Genomic DNA, 23,509 nt, shown 5'->3' on the forward strand with positions numbered 1-23,509 from the left:
TGATGTAATTTTATTTTATAAAATGTAAAAAAAACCTCCAAATTGTAAATTTGTCTCCATCTTTATAAAAGGGTTTCATCTTTTGTAAATTTGTTTTGTCCTTCAGGGCCACCGTAAATAATAATACAATAAACTGCCAAATTTAACTTAATTTTAAAATCCACAGAAAAAGATCCGACTCTTTTTGCTGATTTGAATCAAATGAACAGATTCATCTAAAAGAACCGAAATTCCCCCGTCTGTTCGAGCAGCTCCACACAGATGGATGAGGATCACCTGTCACCGTTAGAGAATCAGGATCCTGTTACCATCACTCATTCATCATGAATCACTCATTCATCATTAATCACTCAGTTTATTAAAATGAACCGTTACTGACAAAGAACCGTTACTGACAAAGAACCGTTAAGGCTCTCAGCCTGATAACGTCTCTGACCGTTAGCTTAAAGGCGACAGGAGCCGTTACCCCTCCTCCCCTCCTCTCCTTCCCTTCCTCCCTTCCTCCCCTCCTCTCCTCTAGGAGAGTATAGGAGAAACCCCTAAAGGAAGCAGCTCCTCTTACCCTTCACTGGTCCATAGTAGGAGCGGGACCTGGTCCTCGCAGAGTCCGTTACCCCCCCTCCTCCCCTCCTCCTCCCCTTCTCCTTCCCTCTCCTCCTCTCCTCCTCTCCTAGGAGAGGAAAGGAGGAACCCCTAAAGGAAGCAGCTCCTCTCACCCTTCACTGGTCCACAGTAGGAGTGGGACCTGGTCCTCGCAGAGTCCTGGACTGAAGAGGATCAACAATCCGAGGAAAACCAGCAGAGACGCGGAGCTGCGGTGAAGGCGCATCATCGTCCCTGTCGCCGCCATCTTTAAAATCCTGACAGCAGGTGACGTAGAGTGACGTAGAGTGACGTCATGTGACGCGGGATGAAGAAGACTGCAGGGATCCAGGGATCAGCGTCAAATACTGATTCACTAATTTACCACATTTAAAGGAAATTAAAGGAATAAAGCAACTTTTAAATCATGCATTTTATCCCACATATTACAGGCTGAACTATGATGTATTATTTAATAAGGCTATTTCTAGATTATGCTGCTTTTTACATGTACTCCAGGGTATTTTACAGAGAATAATATACATTTTAACCATTAAATATATATATATACAGAGTACCTTTAATTAAATGCAGTGTTGAGTTATTCTTATTATAGTCTATTACAGCCTTCCTCACTGTATTTCACTCATTTAAAGGAGGAATATTAAAGCTCCTGTGAGTAATTTTTCACTGGCTTTGAAACACAGTGAAATTAACATTTACACCTTCATATGATCCACAAAAACAAAGTCAATCAGCAACACTGCTGATCATTCCTGTGTTGTAGTCAAGCGGCAACTTCAGGTCTTAAAATATGAGTCCAATGCAGAAGTGTTAAAAACTGCAGTTCATGGAGGATCCACTAGAGGCTGGCTCCGGAAGAACCAGAAACCACATACACACCCATTCAAAGAGCCACACATCACAGCTAATATTCACAGTAAGTTTAATGTTTGACTATTAAAAGACATTGTTGTTGACTTACATACTGTATGTACAGGACAAGTTAGCAGAGATAATATGCACCACTTTGTCAACAGGGGGCACCAAAACTGACACACTGAGTTTCTACAGGAGCTTTAATGTTTTAGTCTACACATTTTTAAGGAAAGATAAAATAATTAAAGTTCTTCTCATATTTTAGATTAAAAAACATTTTTACCACAGCATTTAGAAGCTAATGAGGGTGGAAAGCTAGCATACTTATTCAATTTACCATACCTTAAAGCTCCTGTGAGGAATTCAGCGCCCCCTGTTGACAAAGCAGCAACATTAACCTTATTGCTGATGTTGACCTGTGCATGCATAAGAAGTGTTACCTAATTAGTAATCTCATTCAGCTGTAGATTGTAAACAAAGACTGTTTATCTGACACCTACCCTGCAGCAGAAATGATCCGCCTTGATGTGACGGTCTGAGACTCGTCAGTGTTTCGTTGTTGTAACAGTCGGTGTGTGATACATAAAAACAACACACGGTTAAAATGTATAAAAGTCAAATACTTTATGAGCATTCACGTAGTGTACAGTAGGAAAGAGTGGCATTCACATTAAGGCAATACATTTATAAAGTCACCACAGATCTCTTATCCCTGGCCTGTCCTCCCTTATAAAAGCCATGGATCTCTTTGATTTAATAAGTTATATTCATACATCTGTAACGGAGAGGAAATCAGATCCACAGAAAACATTGTCTGCAAAGAGTTCAGCTTTACTTCAAGAAATGAGTCCCAACTAAGATTCACAGATTGTTATGAAACATTCCCAAGCAGCACGGACTGAATAAAAGCAACATTTTACAATCCTAACAGTCGTATACTCAAATGTCAAATTTAACGATGCAGCACGGACCACGGTGCAAGATTCCTCTTTAATGTCTTCATTATACTCTGACTCATGAATCTACATCACTTTTTGGATATGCATACTAATATTTAGTACAAAAACATCAGCTCTGTGTTTAGTTCTCCTTCAAAAGTGGTCAAGACTGGATGATTCTGCAAATGCCTGGATAGCTCTCTTCATGTAAGCACCTAATTCTAATGTCTCTAACTCTCTCTAAACTTAAACTAGCAAACAAACTACAGTTCCAGCATGACTAGATAAGTACAAGTTTAGTCTAACTCTATTCTTTTATATAAAACGCTGACCTCTACACCTCTACTCTGAACCTGGCTGCAGCTTCTTGCATTGGCACAGCATGTAAATCTCGGGGCGTTGAATCCTCGAATGTGGGGATAATTACAGGAGCGTCAGAGCTGGATGAAATGTACCAGAGGGGAAATATCTGTCTGTCTAAAAGTAGAAATTAGCCGCCTATATCTGACCTGATGTCCTGACTGGCAGCCTGGAGATGGCACACTGCATTTACTGGTTTGAATTCAAGTAGCTCCTGTACATAAACCTTTTAACAAACTCATTTTAGGTCAGCAATCAAAGATGAAGATTCTGCATTAAATCAAAACATGATGCATGCGTCCTGAAACATCTAAAGGTCAGTCAGGAAGTGCTAAAACCTCAGTGTAGAGGTTATGGTGAACAAGAAGCCAGGGTACCAAAATGAAAATGTTAAAGCTCTGTGAGTGAGTGATCGGGTTCCCAGTTGTAAAGGTTTGACCCTCAGATCAGGGTGTCGGCTCTGAGGAGTGTAGCAGGCAGCAGGGGGGCATCCAGGACTCAGGATTTGGTCTGTATCTGCCCGTGGAGAGCCTCGGCCTGAGCTTTCAGGGTCTGAAACTCCCCCTGGATGAAATCAGTTAAAGTCTTCCTCATCTCCATCTGAAATATAAAACCTGAGGTTCATTATTTTTCACTTTCATGCTCTTCCTTTAAAAAACATTTGTACAGACTTGCTTTTATGTGACTCCATCCTTCGAACTGCTTCTATTTTAATATTGTTAACAATTAATTAATGTTTTAGTTAATGATAATGTTTATGGATTATTTTATCTGATTATTTCTTGTTTTAAAGTATTATTTATATATTTGTTTCATTTATTATTTTAATGTTCCTAATTTATCCTTTTCACTTTTTCTCATCTTCCCGATGTGATGTCATCCTCCCACTCTGAAAACCTCTTTTATTGTCCTTTTAATGCTTTTATTTACTTATCCATATTTATTTATTTATTTATTCATTTCTCTTATTTATTTACCCTTGAAAACCTCTTAAACAATGATTCACTGGTCTATTGTCACACCTCTTCATCCTGTTTAATTTACATGTATTCTTTTTAACCTCCTGAGTTGAATTGTTAAATTTCCTTATTATTATTATTCATTATAATAGAGGCACAAATCTAGAGCTGCAACAATCAGCGGATAAGTTGTCTGAAAGTATTCTTGTAACAGATTTTGTTAAATTGAACGTGATGGTCTGTCTCTGTCTTATTTTGTGTCTGTATATCTTCACACATTATGTTCCCTCTGGTTAAGAGAATAAAATGAAGCTACAGAATTCAAACACACAGGTAATCCATCAGGAACAAACCCAGCTGCTGGAAGTCTGCCTCTCCTCCATCCTATGAGGGTTGGGTCAGGGCTGCTCTTTATTTTAGCAGACTCAAAAAGATCAAACATCCACAAACCAATTCTTTAAGACATGGCGGTCTTTCTTTGACCTGATAAAGACCCTGCAGTTCAAGGATGAACCTCAGTAAAGCTGCTTTCAGATTTTGAGTTTTCCATGGAGTCTTTCTTTCTTTGATCCTTTGAGGCTTTGGATCCTTTTTATAAGACACCTCTATTCAAAGAGGAACATGTTCTGTTCTATCACACATGGTGTTTAAAAAAATGTATTTCTAAGTTTGTTTTTGGTATTATAATAATAATCATTATTATTTATTTTTTTAAATATATACATTTATTGTTATTGTAGTTTCTTTTTTTTGTACCTTTTCCACTTATTTATTTTTATCTAATTGTAATTTCAATATTATTTATTTTCCGTTGTATTTATTTGAAATGATTATATTTTATTATTATTGTTTTTTTCCTGTGTCTGACCTGGCTCTTGTTTTCAGCTCGCAGAGATTCGACGATGTCCTTCACACTGAACGGTTTACCCACGAGGATGGTGATTCTCTGTGAGCACACACACACTTACAGGTAAACACACTACAGGTAACAGAGTATTACATCATGCCTGTTTGGATCACAGGGACGGGATCTCACCTGGCCACTCTGAGGAATGTAGGGCTTCACGTTTGGCAGGACATCGCTCAAACCTGAGAACACACAGAGGAGGAACGCCGACGTAAAGGAGAGATCAGTGGTGGATTATTCTTTCTACTTATGACGACACTTCCTGTGGTGTTTCATACATTAGTATCCTGATGTTCTGTCATGGAGGAGGCTGTAGATTTACTTTAATGTCCTGCAGAGAGCACGAAGCAGCAGAACATGTGACGTGTTTTTATCTTTGTGCTGATGTGACTCACCAACATGCCAGAGCGGCAGGATGACAGGATTAAGGGAACACTCTGCTATCAACCGACCCACACCTGAAACATAAAACCAGAGAACATCATCCATCACATCACTTCCTCTACCTTTCAAAATAAGAGTCTGAAGAAAGACTCATGTTGTAACTGTAGGTGCTGCTTTCTACTCACCCCATTTTAACCGTATGAACTCTTCTGTCATGTTGACTTTGCCTGTTAAAGAAGCAGGAGAGATGAAGAGCTGATCTTAAGTTTCAATAATCAGAGGCTACAGATCAAAGCAAGGCAGCTTTATTTGTAAAGCACATTTCATACATGAGGGTACGGAGGAGGATTAGGGCCACTGAAAATAAAAATGAAGGTCAAATTATTTTTAATTCAGAATTCTGACTTTTTTTAAAGAAGAATAACAATAATAATAAAAAAAATTGGACCTTCATTTTTTCTTTTTTCAGTATCCATAATCCTCTTCCATATGAGGGCAACTCAACGTGCTTAACATTAAAATATTAAAATATTAAAAGCATTCAGACAGCCATAAAAGAGCACAATTAAAATGACAAATATAATAAAACAGAAAAGAAAAGGAACATTAGAAATATATTAAGAATCTAATTAAAATTTGCATTTAAAGAGAGTAAAAAATGAGCTCAGATAGGAAGGCAGTGGGAAATAAAAAGGTCTTAGTCTTTGATTTAAAGAGGTGAGAGTTGGAGCAGACCTGCAGCTTTCAGGGAGTGTGTTCCAGATATGTGGAGCGTAATGACTAAACGCTGCTTCACCATGTTTCCTTCTGACTCCCGGGACTGAAAGCAGACCGGTACCTGAGGACCTCATGGTGAATGAAAGGAGGAGAGGACTAGAGGAGTGATATCTGAAGACAGATATCAACATACCTTCAGGAAATATATGCACCCATTCTCCTTTGTTGAGCTTGTCCAGAATAAAGTCCATGCCTTTCTGGTAAACACCGTCTCCTGCAGGAAACAGTCAGGAGGAGTTTTATTTGTATATTTGATATATTTATATATTTGATTCATCGTGAGACAAAGTCAGAGGATAAGAGAAAAGGAGACTCGCCTCTGCAGACGGGAACACACTTCCCACGGCTGAAGAATCTGGAGTGCAGCTCTTTGGTGAAACAGATGTCGGACGCTGCCGGAGTCCTGAGAGATCACAGGTAAATAAACTGTCTGCAGAATGATTCATGCAAACGAGGGAACGATCTGCAGAGAGTGAACAAACTCACCATCGCATCTTGTTGAAGTTCCACAGATGTCTGAGTCTTAAAACACCTGATGTAAACAAAGAGGATTATCTGAGTGTTTAAAGTGAGAGAGGTAAAACTGTGTGTGTGTTTTTACCCCAGATGTGAGGGTCATCCATGCAGGACTGGTGATTGGACACAGTGATGAGGGGCGTGTCCGAGGGTCTCTGGTCGATCAGGTCCAGTAAGACCTCCTGATTGTGGACCGTCAGGTAGTTCATGTACTCTGAAGGAGACAGAATAAACGTGCATTAGCAGAGAGAGAGAGAGGATGTCCTGATGAGAGGCGTGGATGTTGATAAGTTTCTTAACTTACTGGTCCAGAAGTAAGAGTAGGAGCCCACCATGCCCATGACCAGCGAGCCGGAGAGCCTCCAGGCCAGAGCAGGGCACTGAGGGAACGGCCATTTGACCTCCAGGGGCATCACGGCGCTCCACAGACACTACATCCACACACACTGAAACCTGGAAGCAGACGACCAGAAGAAAGTTTAACATGATGCAGAAATACAGAGTTAAAGAGGGACTGAGGAGAGTCTTCAGCTCAGAGTGTAAAAAGCAGAACCTCTCCTCAGCTCAAAGCAGAACCTCTCCTCAGCTCAGAACCTCTCCTCAGCTCAGAACCTCTCCTCAGCTCAGAACCTCTCCTCAGCTCAGAACCTCTCCTCAGCTCAAAGCAGAACGTCTCCTCAGCTCAGAACCTCTCCTCAGCTCAGAACCTCTCCTCAGCTCAGAACCTCTCCTCAGCTCAGAACCTCTCCTCAGCTCAAAGCAGAACCTCTCCTCAGCTCAGAACCTCTCCTCAGCTCAAAGCAGAACCTCTCCTCAGCTCAGAACCTCTCCTCAGCTCAAAGCAGAACCTCTCCTCAGCTAAAAGCAGAACCTCTCCTCAGCTCAGAACCTCTCCTCAGCTCAAAGCAGGTTATTTATTCTGTGATAGAGGAGGGATGTGATCCTAAAGCCTTTGGTCCCTTTGGTCCTTAAACTCATGCTGACTGTCTTCATGCCTTTAGGGTCACTATATTCAGATGTAGCTAGCTAACGTTAGCCTTCCAGCTAACTGATATCCACAGTTATAAACACAGTGAGCTTTAAGAGAGACTTCATCATTTATATAACATGTGAAATATTAAACTAGTGAATCAATAATCAGCCTCATCCTCCATGATACACTGCACTGACCATCCTTCAACAGTTCCCTGTCAGCATGTTAGTTCCTCCTCTGACTCTCTGTTATAACACAGGAATATATTTATAATCTCATATATGAATATAAATCTGTGTTTTCATCTAAAGCATCTTATTTAATCCATTCAGAGACTTTAAAAAGTCCCACAGGGCAGAAAACATCACAAGATCAAACATTCCCCTCACCTCTCTCCGGCTGACAGGCTGATGGTCATTCACCCCGGAAGTGGAAGTCGCGCAGGGAATTGTGGGTACTGTAGTTTCTTTTCGGAAAGTCACCTTTACCTTTATATTTGAGAAAAGCACAGCTTGTTGTTGTTTCTGCTTGTTTTTCTGAAGTTATTTATTCATTAATAATGTGAGTAAGTAATAATATCCCGTCCCATGGAGGGTTCTGTAGTTCCTAAGAGGTCACCGTGTGGAGAAGAGGGGAACTCTGGGTAATGGACATGGGGAAGTAGGTCAAAGGTCAAAGTGTTCCTGTTTTGACCTGTTTGTTACCTAAAGGTTGTTCTGAGGAGGAAACTGGATATAATAAAGGATAGATATTAACCTATTATATAGGTTAGGTTAATATGATATTCAATAGAAGTTTAATTCAATTTTTGTGCAAAATAAAGACACTGTGACACGGTGAGAGACTAAGTTTGGATAGAATAATTATAAAAATTAAATATTAATATTAATAATAATAATAAGAACTGTAATAATAATAACAATATTAATAAATATAATTGTTATTATTATTATTATTACTATTATTATTATATAAGAAGAATACATGACAATAAGCCGCAATAATAATAATTGATAATAATAATATGATAAAAAAACAGTAATTCACAATAATAATAAATCATTATAGTAATACATAGCAATAAGTCACAATAATAATTACTACTACTACTAATAATAACACTATCAATGATAATTAGGGGGAAAGAAAAATAAATAGATAAAATAATCTGGTGTTTTATTATTATTATTATTATTATTATTATTATTATTATTATTATTATTATTATTGTTTTAGTTCTGTGTTGTTTATTTATTTATTCATTTCTTGTCTCCAGGGTTACGGTGGGTGGATAATATGGGTGGATGTAGGGAATAAATGTTCTTGTTTGTAAAATCAAAAAACTACAATTAAAGCATTTAAAATATATATATAATAATAATAATCCCAAAATAATAATTTATAATAGATTAATATTCACAATAATAATAAATAATAATTCACAATAATAGTAAAACATATTATTCACAATTACTAAATTATAATTAGTATAATAATAATATAATCACAGCTCTTGGAGGATTTTCAAAATATATATAAAAAAGGCATTAAAGCTAGTCTTATAACGAGGCGCCGTTGGCTTAGTGTTCTCAGCGTGCGCCCAACATACAGAGGCTATTGCCCTCATTGCAGAGGTCGCAGGTTCAATTCCAGCCCCAACCATTTACTGCATGTCCTCCCCCCACTCTCTACTCCCCATGTTTCTTGTCTTTCTTCAGCTGTCCTGTCCATTAAAGACAAAAAATGCCTCAAAATATAACTTTAAAAACAAGCTAGTTTTATAACAGAGGATCTTCTTCTATGTCTGCATAACAGAGTTTAAAATTACGCAAGGGCTGCTTCAAACTCTGATCATTTGTTTTTCTTGTGCTGCATATTTCCAGGTAAATGACCATAGATCTGTTCTGACATAAACAACCCTTCACCCACTTCTCCTCCCCCTGAAGTAAATAATAACTCTGACACACTTTAATGTGAAATAAAGATCTCTTTATTCAAACACTTTACTCACACTTTATAAAACTCCCCGTCTGAACCAAGATGAATAAATTAAACGGACTTTGGCAGAGCTTGAAATCTTAAAACAGTGAAACCCGTTCTACACTGAACGGTCTTAAAGTACATTTTACAAACATCACAGTTTGTAAACACACAGCTCACATCCTCCTTTCACCCTCAGACATACATTCAGAATGTGCATTTAAGATGACTCAACAGAAGTGAGTGTTTGACCTCCGTTCAACAGGAGGACCACGAGTAAAATCAAAGGTGAATTTACATTCAAGAAAACAAGAATTCATTACATGTCATCATCCTAGAACGGGACTCCAAAGACACACACACACACACACACACACACACACACACACACACACACACACACACACACACACCCACACACGTCTGTAACAACGTCTGAGTTACAGACTTATTCACCAGGTGGGAGCGAGGGCGTTCAGTCCTTTTAACGCCACCTCGAACCCCAGGAAACAGGCCTGAGGGAGGAAGCACAGTGAGGGGTTCAGGGACCGTAGGAAAAGGCATGATGATGGAGGAGGAAATAAAAGATATTTACCGCGTTGGCAGGGAAGGCTCGTAGAAACACGGCGTTAAATCCTTTATAAAGAGCTTTGGGTCCTTCTTCTCGGAGCAGCGTTCTCAGGACGTCAAGCAGACCTCTGTACTTCCCTTCTGCAGCTACACACACACACACACACACACACACACACACACACACACACACACACACACACATGCAAACAAAGTTAAAGGATCATTTTATTCTTCATTTATCCAGTACTTTGAAGACATCTCTGCACATTTTAGTTTTTTATTCTCTTGGTTAACATTCCTGCACTCACGCTCTTATATTGATGCATTAAGATCGTTAGGACGTCTCTGCACAGTTTACATTTCATGTTTCAGCATCCTATCTTCCTGTCTGGCATCCTGGCATGACGAGTGTTTATCCAGGTCACTCAACACAGATGAGTAATGTCTCACACGAATAATGAAGCCTCAAAATATCCCAGTTTGAAGTGCATCTTTTTAAAAAGCTGCAACAAAATCCGGCTTTTTATACAATCGCAAAGAAAGCAGTAAAATCCTGGAGAGTCTGATGAGTGTGCTTTTTAAGGTTTGTGTTGAGAGGGGGATGAGTTTATAAAGTACATATTATAGTTTAAACACAAACATCTAAAGTCAAGTCTCTATCTTTTGAATCCTCTCCGAGTCTCACCTGTCTGGAAGTTTGATTTCAGGACGTCAGGAGGAAGAGCGATCGTCCAGTTTAATATTCCTGCTATACCTCCAGCCAGGAGGATGTTTGGAGTGCTGAGCTGAGACACACTGACACACAAAGACACACAGAGACACACAGAGACACACAAAGACACACAGAGAAACACAGAGACACACAAAGACACACAGAGACACACAGAGACACACAGAGACACACAGAGACACACAGAGACATACAAAGACACACAGAGACACACAGAGACACACAGAGACACACAGAGACACACAGAGACACACAGAGACACACAAAGACACACAGAGACACACAGAGACACACAGAGACACACAGAGACACACAGAGACACACAAAGACACACAGAGACACACAGAGACACACAGAGACACACAAAGACACACAGAGACACACAGAGACACACAAAGACACACAGAGACACACAGAGACACACAGAGACACACAAAGACACACATAGGTGAGGTTTACAGAAAGTTAGAATATCAGGAAAGAGTCAGCATGATTAGAAACATCCTGTATAACTGCTCTGCTATTAAATATCAGTCATCACTTTAACAGCTTGTTTTTAACATTAACAATTCCTCCAACATTTTGTAAAGGACTTTAACTTATCCTTTTTTTAAACTAACATATCCTCTGATTTATTAACATTACATTATTTGTTTGTTTGATTCTGAAAAAATACCTGAAAGTAGTTGGAGAAACTCTCACAAAACTCAGAGTCCGAGGCTCCAAATGCTTCTTTTATAAACCAGAGGAACAAAAATCTCTAAATGAAGTTTAATTATTTTTATCATTAAAGGGAAAACAGCATTTTTCTCCCCTGCAAGCAACCCTGTCAGTGTGGCTGCTGTTGAGCAATGTTAGGGCTCCCCCTTGTGGCCATTTGGCTGTTCTACACTCTACCTGAAGAGCTCAGGTGCTGTGGAATTGAAGGGAATGTACCAACGCTAGATTTATCTGAACAGAAACAGTTAAACATCACACCTTTTCTAGAGCTTTAAGAGCTTAATATGGACAGAAATCCAGAAGTCCAACAACAACAACAACAACAACAACAGCAAAAACAACAACAACAACAACAACAACTACAACAGTTAAACATCACACCTTTTCGAGAGCTTTAAGAGCTTACATCAAAGAAACCAACACCTCAAATCTTCAGTTTATGAGCTGAGATACTTTCATGATGTTCACCATGCTCACTCACCTTTGACCTTCAGGTGTGAGGAAGTTTTTGAGGTAATGATAAGTCAGGAAGTAGAGACCGTTGGAAGGCACATCTGAGAGAGAGAGAACATGTGAAAGCTGCTCACACACAGAGACACACAGAGACACACACACAGACACACAGACACACACAGAGACACACAGAAACACACACACAGACACACAGACACACACAGAGACACACAGAAACACACACAGACACACAGACACACACAGAGACACACAGAAACACACACACAGACACACAGACACACACAGAGACACACAGAAACACACACAGACACACAGACACACACAGAGACACACAGAAACACACACAGACACACAGACACACACAGAGACACACAGAAACACACACAGACACACACAGAGACACACAGAGAGACACAGAGACACACAGAGACACACACACAGACACACAGACACACACAGAGACACACAGAGACACACACACAGACACACAGACACACACACAGACACACACACAGAAACACACACAGACACATACACAAAGACACACAGACACACACACAGACACACACAAAGACACACACAGACACAGAGAGACAAGGAGAGACACACAGAGACACACACACAGACACACAAAGACACACAGACAGACACAGAGACACACAAAGAGACACACACAGAGACACAGAGACACACACAGACACACACAGACACACACACACACACAGAGAGACAGACAGACAGACACACACACACACACACACACACACACAGAGAGACACACAGACACACACACACACACACACACACAGAGGTGTACCTCTGATCAGAGTCAGGACAGTTCCTTTGTAGACGCTGCGGATCCCCTGCTCCTTGTAGAGCCGCACCGCACAGTCCAGAGGACCTGCATACTTTGAGTTCCCGCCGCTGGCCTGAACCTACAACACACACATTCAATACTTCACATGAGACAGTATGGAAGACCAACACACACACATTCAATACTTCACATGAGACAGTATGGAAGACCAACACACACATTCAATACTTCACATGAGACAGTATGGAAGACCAACACACACATTCAATACTTCACATGAGACAGTATGGAAGACCAACACACACATTCAATACTTCACATGAGACAGTATGGAAGACCAACACACACATTCAATACTTCACATGAGACAGTATGGAAGACCAACACACACATTTAATACTTCACATGAGACAGTATGGAAGACCAACACACACATTCAATACTTCACATGAGACAGTATGGAAGACCAACACACACATTCAATACTTCACATGAGACAGTATGGAAGACCAACACACACATTCAATACTTCACATGAGACAGTATGGAAGACCAACACACACATTCAATACTTCACATGAGACAGTATGGAAGACCAACACACACATTCAATACTTCACATGAGACAGTATGGAAGACCAACACACACATTCAATACTTCACATGAGACAGTATGGAAGACCAACACACACATTCAATACTTCACATGAGACAGTATGGAAGACCAACACACACATTCAATACTTCACATGAGACAGTATGGAAGACCAACACACACATTTAATACTTCACATGAGACAGTATGGAAGACCAACACACACATTCAATACTTCACATGAGACAGTATGGAAGACCAACACACACATTTAATACTTCACATGAGACAGTATGGAAGACCAACACACAAACATCTACACTCATCCAACACAGAGAAACATCCCTCCCTTACTTAAAGAAATCCAAAGTCCAAAAGTTGAGTCTGTTTCTCTGTTTGTTGAAAGTCCTCGTGTCACCTCTGGATGACCTTAAATCAACACATCTGCACATAAAGTCTGTTCATGTTTCTCTGACCTCACTGATATTATAATACTCTGAGGCTCAGCACATACGAGCTGTGACATTACGCACGACAGAGCGCTTTTATTTTGAAAATCTAAGCTAGCTGCTTGTTGTTAGCTCGCTTCAGGAAGTAAGCTGGATATAAACTGTGAATTTGAATCACATCCATCATGAACTGACCGCTACATAAAATGAAAAGGACGTCCCCTCTCCGTCCAGCTCATCACGCATGTGGAGGGAATTTAGCGGCGTCAGGATGAGAGCTCACAGCGGCGCTCTGCGCTGCACGGCGTGGAGATGAGGCAGCTTGTCTCCGTCACCATCAGGTGCTGCTCAGAGCTGCTGCAGACTATGAGGGAGTTCTGTGGTTGAATATGAGTCGATAATGTGCTTTGAGAGTTAGAGACGAACCTGCAGTAAACACTTGATTCTCTCTCCTGGAGCCACGATGACTGTCGTGAAGACTCCCGCCAGACAGCCGGAGAGGAATATCTGAGTGTGCCTGAAGAGACAGAAAACAACAGGGTCATTTAAAAACACACATAAAGGGGTGTCAGGATGCTAAGATGTGGACGTTTAGCAGGAACTAAATTAATGAGTGCTATTTTTAGTTTGGCGAGCTCGCAGATTAACATTCAGGGCTTAACCTTCGCGGGACAGGTTCACAGTGAAGGTGGTTTTCAGGAACAGGAGGACTAGGAAACGCTGCGGGGTGAGACGGAGGATACACACGTGACATTTCAGACGCAGACATATTTAGAGCGGGGCACGCGGGGTTAAAACCAAGGGAGCTGAGAGGTTCAGAAAGGAGGGAGGAAACATGAGGAGGGGGAGTGAGGGGAGGAGGGAGGTAACATGAGGAGGGGGAGTGAGGGGAGGAGGGAGGTAACATGAGGAGGGGGAGTGAGGGGAGGTATGGACAGAGCGGGCGAATGATCGCAGAGGGGAGGACGACGGAGGAGGGAGGGATATAAATAGAGGAGAGTGTATTCTAGGTATTATAAACGCACTGTAAAACACACACACACTGACAGCTCTGTGTCTCTGTGTGTGTGTGTGTGTGTGTGTGTGTGTGTGTGTGTGTGTGTGTGTGTGTGTGTGTGTGTGTGTGTGTCTGTGTGTCTGTGTGTGTGTGTGTGTGTATATGTGTGTGTGTGTGTGTGTGTGTGTGTGTGTGTGTGTGTGTCTGTGTGTGTGAGTTACTCACGTTAGGGGTTTATTAGGGTCCGTCTGCTGGAGCTGTTTTCCCAGACCGAACCCGAAGAAACTGATGGCCATCATCGGAGCCACGCCGGCCAGAGGAGCACCCATCCCTTTATAGAGGCCGAGGATGCCCTGCACACACACACACACACACACACACACACACACACACACACACACACACACACACACACACACACACACACACACACACACACACACACACACACACACACACACGTCCAAACATTAGATCTTCAGTCTTCACCCTGAGATGTATTGACCTGCTGGAATGTGACCGTGTGCAGATATTAAAGTCCCCACAGGATGAGGAAAACACTTCTTCTTCTTCTTCTTCTTCTTCTTTATTTATTTAACGCAGTAAGAGACTCATTGAGATTTAAAACCTCTTTTTTCAGTTCTGACTCTCGGGACCTGTACGATGTCCTGAGAGCGCAGACCATACCTGCTGAGGTTTCTACACATGTGTACACACAGGTCTGTAGGGAGAAGTCCAAGAATAGATTTATAAATAAAGATCAGGCAGTGAGAGAGTCTACGGCCGGACAGAGATGGACAGTGTGTGACAGCGTATAAGGAACAGTGATGTACATGATCGCTGCAACTGTTGATAAAACCCAACGCACAGTGATACACACAGGATCTAATGTCTTTAAGAACTGATGGAAATTAATACAGTAATAATAATACATTAAAGTCAATATAGTAAAATAAATAAATATAATCAATACAGTAAAATAATTAAATAAGTAAGACTAGAAACTAAAAATCAGTTAAAGTTCAGAGAAAGTTGTAAAAAAAATACAATAAATAATTAAATAATTAAATAAATAAATAAATAAATAAATTGATAAATAGATAAATAAATAAATAAATAAATAAATAAATAAATAAATAAATAGATAGATAAATAAATAAATAAATAAATAATTAAATAAATAGATAAATAGATAAATAGATAAATAAATAAATAAATAAATAAATAAATAAATTGATAAATAGATAAATAAATAAATAAAGAGAACTAATACCTGACATCATCCTGACAACTCGCTCCAGATTACCTTTACCGTCCCACAGGGGGAGAAATGTATCTCTGGCTGCAGCCAAAACAACAACATACAACCTGATACAGTCCATCATAAACTGACACTGACGGTGTTTAGTACACAGCATGGTGCCAAACACATGAACGTATCTGTGTACAAATAAACAGATATTAGTGTCAGAGAGCGACTCTGGAAGATGAATGATACTAAAAGTATCTCCGGCCTCTTTGACCGGCCTCCATATAAAAGTCTGACAGACAGGAGTGAGTGAACATCTGAGTCAGTCTAACCTCGGCGTAGAGGTCAGCAGCTCGTCCTCTGTGTGCAGAACGTGAGACGGATCACTGCCGCCTGTCTGTGAACACTCTGCATCACCAAGCGCTCTTTAACACCGATGATCCTCATGAAGTAACCGGGACATAAATAAGGGAGTTTAAGAGAAGGGAAGCTTTACTGAAACTCATCCTGTTAGACTTCATCTGTAAACCTTTCTTCTTTCTAAAGAGGAACTGACAAATCACAGCACAGACCTCCAGCTGAGAGAGATCTTACACACTTTAATCACAGACAGTGAAGACATGATGATGTTTGCACCTTTAGCTAAAGTGGCTCTCCTGTCAGCTCTGTAGCAGCATGAGTCAGGACCAATCCACACAACACCAAACCATTGATGCTTCAGGTGTATCTGGATGGCTGTGATTGGATGACAGGTGTCACATGATGGCTGTGATTGGATGACAGGTGTCACATGATGGATGTGATTGGATGACAGGTGTCACATGATGGATGTGATTGGATGACAGGTGTCACATGATGGCTGTGATTGGACGACAGGTGTTACATGATGGATGTGATTGGATGACAGGTGTTACATGATGGATGTGATTGGATGACAGGTGTCACATGATGGATGTGATTGGATGACAGGTGTTACATGATGGATGTGATTGGATGACAGGTGTTACATGATGGATGTGATGGTGCATGATGGTCTTCAGACGGTGTCAGATCTGATCTCAGGTCAGTGAAGTGTTACTGTCAATATACGGGACAAACTTCGCCTTCTGGAGGGAAACCAATTCAACTGCAAATTCAGGAAGTCCCTGTGTTCCCTGTGTTCTGTGATTTAGTCTCAGTCTTTAGACGTACATGTCTAAGACCCAACATCAAGACTGGATCAGATCCAGTCCCATCTTCCAGACAGGACTCAGTCTGATCTCATCTTAATCCACCATGAGCAGAGCACTTTGCAGCATTTAGCAAGTTACAGTGGCAAGGACAAACTTCCTTTAACAGGCAGAAACCTCCAGCAGGACCAGACTCATGTTAGACACACATCTGCTGAGACCGTGTTGGAGAGAGGGATAGAGGGAGATGAAGAGAGAGAGAGAGATGATAGTGGGGAGATGAAGAGAGAGAGAGAGAGGGATAGAGAGAGATGAAGAGAGAGAGAGAGGGATAGAGAGAGATGAAGAGAGAGAGAGAGGGATAGAGGGAGATGAAGAGAGAGAGAGAGAGGGATAGAGGGAGATGAAGAGAGAGAGAGAGAGAGGGATAGAGAGAGATGAAGAGAGAGAGAGAGGGATAGAGGGAGATGAAGAGAGAGAGAGAGAGAGGGATAGAGAGAGATGAAGAGAGAGAGAGAGGGATAGAGGGAGATGAAGAGAGAGAGAGAGAGGGATAGAGGGAGATGAAGAGAGAGAGAGAGGGATAGAGGGAGATAAAGAGAGAGAGAGAGGGATAGAGGGAGATGAAGAGAGAGAGAGAGGGATAGAGAGAGATGAAGAGAGAGAGAGGGATAGAGGGAGATGAAGAGAGAGAGAGAGGGATAGAGAGAGATGAAGAGAGAGAGAGAGGGATAGAGGGAGATGAAGAGAGAGAGAGAGAGGGATAGAGGGAGATGAAGAGAGAGAGAGAGGGATAGAGGGAGATGAAGAGAGAGAGAGAGGGATAGAGGGAGATGAAGAGAGAGAGAGAGGGATAGAGAGAGATGAAGAGAGAGAGAGGGATAGAGGGAGATGAAGAGAGAGAGAGAGGGATAGAGAGAGATGAAGAGAGAGAGAGGGATAGAGGGAGATGAAGAGAGAGAGAGAGGGATAGAGAGAGATGAAGAGAGAGAGAGGGATAGAGGGAGATGAAGAGAGAGAGAGAGAGGGATAGAAGGAGATGAAGAGAGAGAGAGGGATAGAGGGAGATGAAGAGAGAGAGAGAGGGATAGAGAGAGATGAAGAGAGAGAGAGGGATAGAGGGAGATGAAGAGAGAGAGAGGGATAGAGGGAGATGAAGAGAGAGAGAGACATCTGCTGAGACTGGAATATTTGTGGATGTGTGAAAGGGTTAGGAGAGGAAGTGCAGCCTCCCTCCTGATCTGTCTCTAGTCTGCTGAGGGTGAAACTCGTGATCATAACGTTTTTTTTCAGCCTCACGTTAGATTTTCTGCAGATTGTTTTCATGCATCAAAAAGAAACATTTAAAAAAAATTAAAGTCATATTTCTGCAAAAATTAAAAACCAAATGAAGACATCGATGTTCTCCTTGAAGCACCTCATCCCTGCACAACTCTTCTGTGTGTGTGTGTGTGTCTGTGTGTGTGTGTGTGTGTGTGTGTGTGTGTGTGTGTGTGTGTGTGTGTGTGTGTTTGTGTTCACCTCTTTAGAAACGGTCTTGCGGAAGCAGTCGTATGTTCCGTTGTAGAGAACATACTGAGTGCAGGAGGCTTTGGGCTGCGTCTGGAGTCTCACCTGGAGAACAGAATACAAGTTAGAGAGCTCTCACACACACACACACACACACACACACACACACACACACACACACACACACACACACACACACACACACACATAGATCTGTGAGCATGTGTGATCATGTGAGGGGAGGATTGTTGAGACGTTAGATAAGAGAGAGACCCTCAGAGTCTCTCAGATAAAACCCAGAGCAGGGTGTGGGGCGTGTTGGACGGTTAGAGAGCGATCAGATAAAACACGCTCAGAGAGAGACGGTGAGACGAACGAGTCCTCAGAAGAGACACTGTGTACTCAATAACCTTATTGATGCATTGATAAGTGAGGCAGAAACTGTTTCAGGCTCCAAACAGATCCACTGTTTTTGACATCTTACTGATTGATCCTGAGGACGTGTGTGCAGCTTTAAGAAGTCAGACTCCATAAAGTCAGTGAATAAATCTGTAGAATCCAAACTAACTCCAGTGTTCATGAGTCTGATGGAAGTCTGCACATTCTGTCCTGAGAGGCAGAGACGTGTGTCTGCGTCTCGTGGGCACAGGTTTTAATTTAACATTTTTTAATTTTTTTGAACATTTTGCTAAAAGTTTCTCTCACTGTGTTAAAAACAAAGAACAGCTGAGGTCATCAGCTCTGCTCTCAAACTTCGGTCCTGGTCTTGATACAAACTTTGATTAAATGCTGTTTGGATGATAAATATTACACCATGTCTTCCTGCATGTCCTGTCATGTCTCCCTCCTCTGTCCCTCTTTATTGGCCCCATTAGAGAGCCGACTACAAGCACAGCCCTCGCTGTGTTTCAGGAATGACACGAGAGCGTTCGGCTATGAATAGAAACGTGTGACAATCACCTTCCTCCTCTGAGAGTCTGCCTCTCTTCACCTTCTTTGAGGTATGAAGCCGTGCAGCTGAATGTTTGGAATGAAGGGTTCAGAAATGACAGACTGAAATATTCTGAATGAGTGAACGCTGGATTCACAGAAGAGCTGACTCCACACGGGTTACAATGGAAGTAAAGATTGATCGACAGAAATTAAATCAACGGCTGTTTTGTGAAATTACAGATTTGACTAATCTGAAGCATCATTTTTTATCGTCTGCTATTTAAAGCTAGTATAAGTGATACATCAGTTCAACTTGTGAGGATGTTATCATGCATGAAAGTAATATGAGACTTTTTTCTAAAGTTGCAAAGAACAGACAAACAAGGAACGTACGCATTTTTATATTCAGTGAGTGGATTTGCAAAATGCACCGGTTTGAAGACGCTGAAGAAGAAGACAGCGGGTTTATTGTGCATGAAGAACTTTTAATGCAAGGGAGCTTTTCAATCTACTGTACACTACCAGTCAAAGGTTTGGAAACACCTTCTCATTCAAGGGTTTGTATTTATTTCAATTATTGTAAACTCTGTAGATTAACACTGAAGACATCAAAACTATGAAAAAATATATGGAATTATTTAATTTCAAAAAAAGTGTTAAACAAATCAGAATATGTTTTATATTTTACATTCTGTAAAGTAGCCCCCTTTTTCCTTCAGGACAGCTTTACACACTCATGGTATTCTCTCAGTCTGCTTCATGAAGTGGTCTCCTGGAATGGTTTCTCTCAGTCTGCTTCATGAAGTGGTCTCCTGGAATGGTTTCTCTCAGTCTGCTTCATGAAGTGGTCTCCAGGAATGGTTTCTCTCAGTCTGCTTCATGAAGTGGTCTCCAGCACTGGTTTCTCTCAGTCTGCTTCATGAAGTGGTCTCCAGGAATGGTTTCTCTCAGTCTGCTTCATGAAGTGGTCTCCTGGAATGGTTTCTCTCAGTCTGCTTCATGAAGTGGTCTCCTGGAATGGTTTCTCTCAGTCTGCTTCATGAAGTGGTCTCCAGGAATGGTTTCTCTCAGTCTGCTTCATGAAGTGGTCTCCTGGAATGGTTTCTCTCAGTCTGCTTCATGAAGTGGTCTCCTGGAATGGTTTCTCTCAGTCTGCTTCATGAAGTGGTCTCCTGGAATGGTTTCTCTCAGTCTGCTTCATGAAGTGGTCTCCAGGAATGGTTTCTCTCAGTCTGCTTCATGAAGTGGTCTCCAGGAATGGTTTCTCTCAGTCTGCTTCATGAAGTGGTCTCCTGGAATGGTTTCTCTCAGTCTGCTTCATGAAGTGGTCTCCTGGAATGGTTTCTCTCAGTCTGCTTCATGAAGTGGTCTCCAGGAATGGTTTCTCTCAGTCTGCTTCATGAAGTGGTCTCCAGCACTGGTTTCTCTCAGTCTGCTTCATGAAGTGGTCTCCAGGAATGGTTTCTCTCAGTCTGCTTTATGAAGTGGTCTCCTGGAATGGTTTCTCTCAGTCTGCTTCATGAAGTGGTCTCCTGGAATGGTTTCTCTCAGTCTGCTTCATGAAGTGGTCTCCTGGAATGGTTTCTCTCAGTCTGCTTCATGAAGTGGTCTCCTGGAATGGTTTCTCTCAGCCTGCTTCATGAAGTGGTCTCCTGGAATGGTTTCTCTCAGTCTGCTTCATGAAGTGGTCTCCTGGAATGGTTTCTCTCAGTCTGCTTCATGAAGTGGTCTCCTGGAATGGTTTCTCTCAGTCTGCTTCATGAAGTGGTCTCTCTCTTGCCTTCTTAATGTGTTTGAGACCTTCAGTTGTTCAGAGGTAGGGTTAGTACACAATGGATCGTCCTGTTTGACTCCTGTTGTAATCCAGATTATGTGAAACCAGATTATGTCATAGTGTTGATGTCTTCAGTAATAATCTACAATGTTGAAAATAATTAAGATAAATAAAAACATTGACTGAGAAGGTGTTTCCAAACTCTGACTGGTATTGTACATATCGCTGAATATTCCCATTCCCAACTTTCCTCTGTGTCACTGCCTTCTTTAAATTATATCTGCATGAACTTTGGGATGGAAGTTGTTGTTTGAACTTGTTTGAACTTGTTTGAACTTGTTGGAACTTGTTTGAACTTGTTTGAACTTGTTTGAACTTGTTTGAACTTGTTGGAACTTGTTTGAACTTGTTTGAACTTGTTTGAACTTGTTTGAACTTGTTGGAACTTGTTTGAACTTGTTGGAACTTGTTTGAACTTGTTTGAACTTGTTTGAACTTGTTTGAACTTGTTTGAACTTGTTGGAACTTGTTTGAACTTGTTGGAACTTGTTTGAACTTGTTTGAACTTGTTTGAACTTGTTTGAACTTGTTTGAACTTGTTTGAACTTGTGTCGTCTTCCAAGAAACAAACTGTGAATACTGCAGCTGCTCTTACACGTTTTCATACAATGAGCAAACTCTTTAACCTTGCACCTTGAACACTGACCCTGTAACACACAGCTGTAACATACATACATACATACATACATACACAGACATACATACATCCATACATACACAGACATACATACATCCATACATACATCCATACTTATTCTGTCTTCTGTACATACTTATTTGTATTTATATCCTATTAATTACTTCTTCTATTAATATTATTTAATATTCTTAATTATTGTGTATAGGAGCAAATTTAATGACTGAATTTCCCCCCGGGATAAATAAAGTATTTTTAATTCAGATTCTGATATATACAAAATACAAACACACACACACACACACACACGCACATACACATGTATATAAATAATAATAATATTTTAAAAAATAAAGATACAAACGTATTATTAATATTATCATTGCTTTAATATTTATTTATTAATTTATCTCATCTTTTTAACTTTATCTTATTTTAAATTTTTTTTCTACTCTTACTTATTTATTAACTTTACTGTAGTGATTTTATCTTTAAGTCTTTTATAATTGTACCCCTGTAGTTGTTTTCTGTCTGTTCTTTAGTGAAGCCCTTCTGTCTGCATGTATAAATGTCTGAAAGGTGTTATTTAAATAAAGTTGAGTTCTTCATGTCTCTTCTTCTTGTGGTATAAATAGTTAAATACTTCCTCACGGTCCCTCTGTCTGTCTGTAAGTGCCTCATGGCCTCATTGACATCTTAAGCTGATTCTTCAATAATCCCCTCAACACCCGTCTGATGTCTGACTTCACACCGGGGACAGTTTCCTACAGAACACCCAGAACAGAGACTGACATGAGGACATACAGTGTAAAGACATGTTAGAGACATGTTAGAGACATGTCCTCTAAAGTCCTCTGGTTGTATCTGTGGGTCTTACCTTGATGGTGTCCAGTGGGTGTCCTGCCAGCAGCAGACAGGCTCCTGCGACCCCTCCAGCCACGAAGTTCTTCAGCGGGGAAACTCTTACTTCTTCCCCCATCCTGTCCCCGCATGGCCCGGGCACACAGCCGGGCACACACACGGCTGCTGTCCCGTCTCAGTGTGTGTGTGTGTGTGTGAGTGTGTGTGTGTGTGTGTGTGTGTGTGTGTGTGTGACAGGCTGCCTCTGTGACCCTCTACCTGAGTGTACTTGAGTGTACCTGTGTGTGTGTGTGTGTGTGTGTGTCTGCAGGACTCTGGACTCTGCGGGGAGGGACTAAGACCTCCTGACTGTAGACTCTCTCTGCTTATGTGTTTATGTAACTCCACATGCTGGACTCATTTAGACCCGGACTGGGACTGTCTACTCTATGTTTAAGCTACTCCCCCTTTATAAAGAACTCAGAGGGCAATAACTTTATCCTGCAGCAGCATGCAGACAGCGACCTCTAGTGGTCGGTTAGAGGAAGGACAGACTCAGCAGCACATGAGAACAAGTTAAAGCTCCAGTGAGGAGATTTTAAAGTTATCAAGTTAATGTTATTGATCTATAGAAGCAAACATACAGAGCCGAAACCCAGACTCAAAACCAGCACGAGCACTTTCAACAAGACAACGCACCTGCTGACGTGATGTTATGATCTTAAACA

General features: G+C 41.1%; 3 protein-coding genes across 3 annotated transcripts in view; all 3 read right to left on the reverse strand.

Annotated features, from left to right (window-relative positions):
- atp6ap1a (ATPase H+ transporting accessory protein 1a) overlaps window positions 1-886 on the reverse strand; it is a 10,092-nt gene extending 9,206 nt beyond the window's left edge. Inside the window, exon 1 of the mRNA XM_034678394.1 lies at window positions 717-886. Within this exon, the coding sequence (XP_034534285.1) occupies window positions 717-850 (134 nt within the window). The 5' untranslated portion in view covers window positions 851-886. The remainder of the gene's footprint in view (window positions 1-716) is intronic.
- A 1,174-nt stretch (window positions 887-2,060) lies between these two features.
- On the reverse strand, window positions 2,061-7,794 carry taz (tafazzin). The gene is made up of 11 exons (XM_034678396.1): window positions 7,665-7,794; window positions 6,607-6,755; window positions 6,388-6,516; window positions 6,273-6,318; window positions 6,104-6,189; window positions 5,920-6,000; window positions 5,195-5,236; window positions 5,021-5,083; window positions 4,755-4,807; window positions 4,587-4,664; window positions 2,061-3,359 (listed from the first exon to the last, which is right to left on the reverse strand). Exons 2-11 carry the CDS (start codon window positions 6,713-6,715, stop codon window positions 3,258-3,260), a joined length of 789 nt encoding a protein of 262 aa, XP_034534287.1. The 5' UTR covers window positions 6,716-6,755; window positions 7,665-7,794; the 3' UTR covers window positions 2,061-3,257.
- Window positions 7,795-9,242: 1,448 nt separating this feature from the next.
- Window positions 9,243-23,291, reverse strand: si:dkey-150i13.2 (mitochondrial carnitine/acylcarnitine carrier protein). The gene is made up of 9 exons (XM_034678387.1): window positions 22,819-23,291; window positions 18,550-18,642; window positions 14,836-14,963; window positions 14,040-14,130; window positions 12,570-12,687; window positions 11,760-11,832; window positions 10,514-10,623; window positions 9,851-9,972; window positions 9,243-9,770 (listed from the first exon to the last, which is right to left on the reverse strand). Exons 1-9 carry the CDS (start codon window positions 22,918-22,920, stop codon window positions 9,708-9,710), a joined length of 900 nt encoding a protein of 299 aa, XP_034534278.1. The 5' UTR covers window positions 22,921-23,291; the 3' UTR covers window positions 9,243-9,707.
- Between the last annotated feature and the right edge of the window lie 218 nt (window positions 23,292-23,509).

The sequence above is a fragment of the Notolabrus celidotus genome, unplaced genomic scaffold (genome assembly GCF_009762535.1).
Source record: "Notolabrus celidotus isolate fNotCel1 unplaced genomic scaffold, fNotCel1.pri scaffold_142_arrow_ctg1, whole genome shotgun sequence".
Lineage (NCBI taxonomy): Eukaryota > Metazoa > Chordata > Actinopteri > Labriformes > Labridae > Notolabrus > Notolabrus celidotus.

Bases quoted from the DNA above. Each gene is read 5' to 3' on its own strand.
- si:dkey-150i13.2 (XM_034678387.1), bottom strand. From the start codon at position 22,920: ATGGGGGAAGAAGTAAGAGTTTCCCCGCTGAAGAACTTCGTGGCTGGA. The intron at 14,131-14,835 runs GTGAGTAACTCA...CTGTCTCTTCAG, and splicing joins GACCCTAATAAACCCCTAAC to GCACACTCAGATATTCCTCT. The intron at 12,688-14,039 runs GTTCGTCTCTAA...TGTGTGTTGTAG, and splicing joins GAATCAAGTGTTTACTGCAG to GTTCAGGCCAGCGGCGGGAA.
- taz (XM_034678396.1), bottom strand. From the start codon at position 6,715: ATGCCCCTGGAGGTCAAATGGCCGTTCCCTCAGTGCCCTGCTCTGGCC. The intron at 6,517-6,606 runs GTAAGTTAAGAA...TGTCTCCTTCAG, and splicing joins CTACTCTTACTTCTGGACCA to AGTACATGAACTACCTGACG. The intron at 4,808-5,020 runs GTGAGTCACATC...GTGTGTTCTCAG, and splicing joins CCTGCCGCTCTGGCATGTTG to GTTTGAGCGATGTCCTGCCA.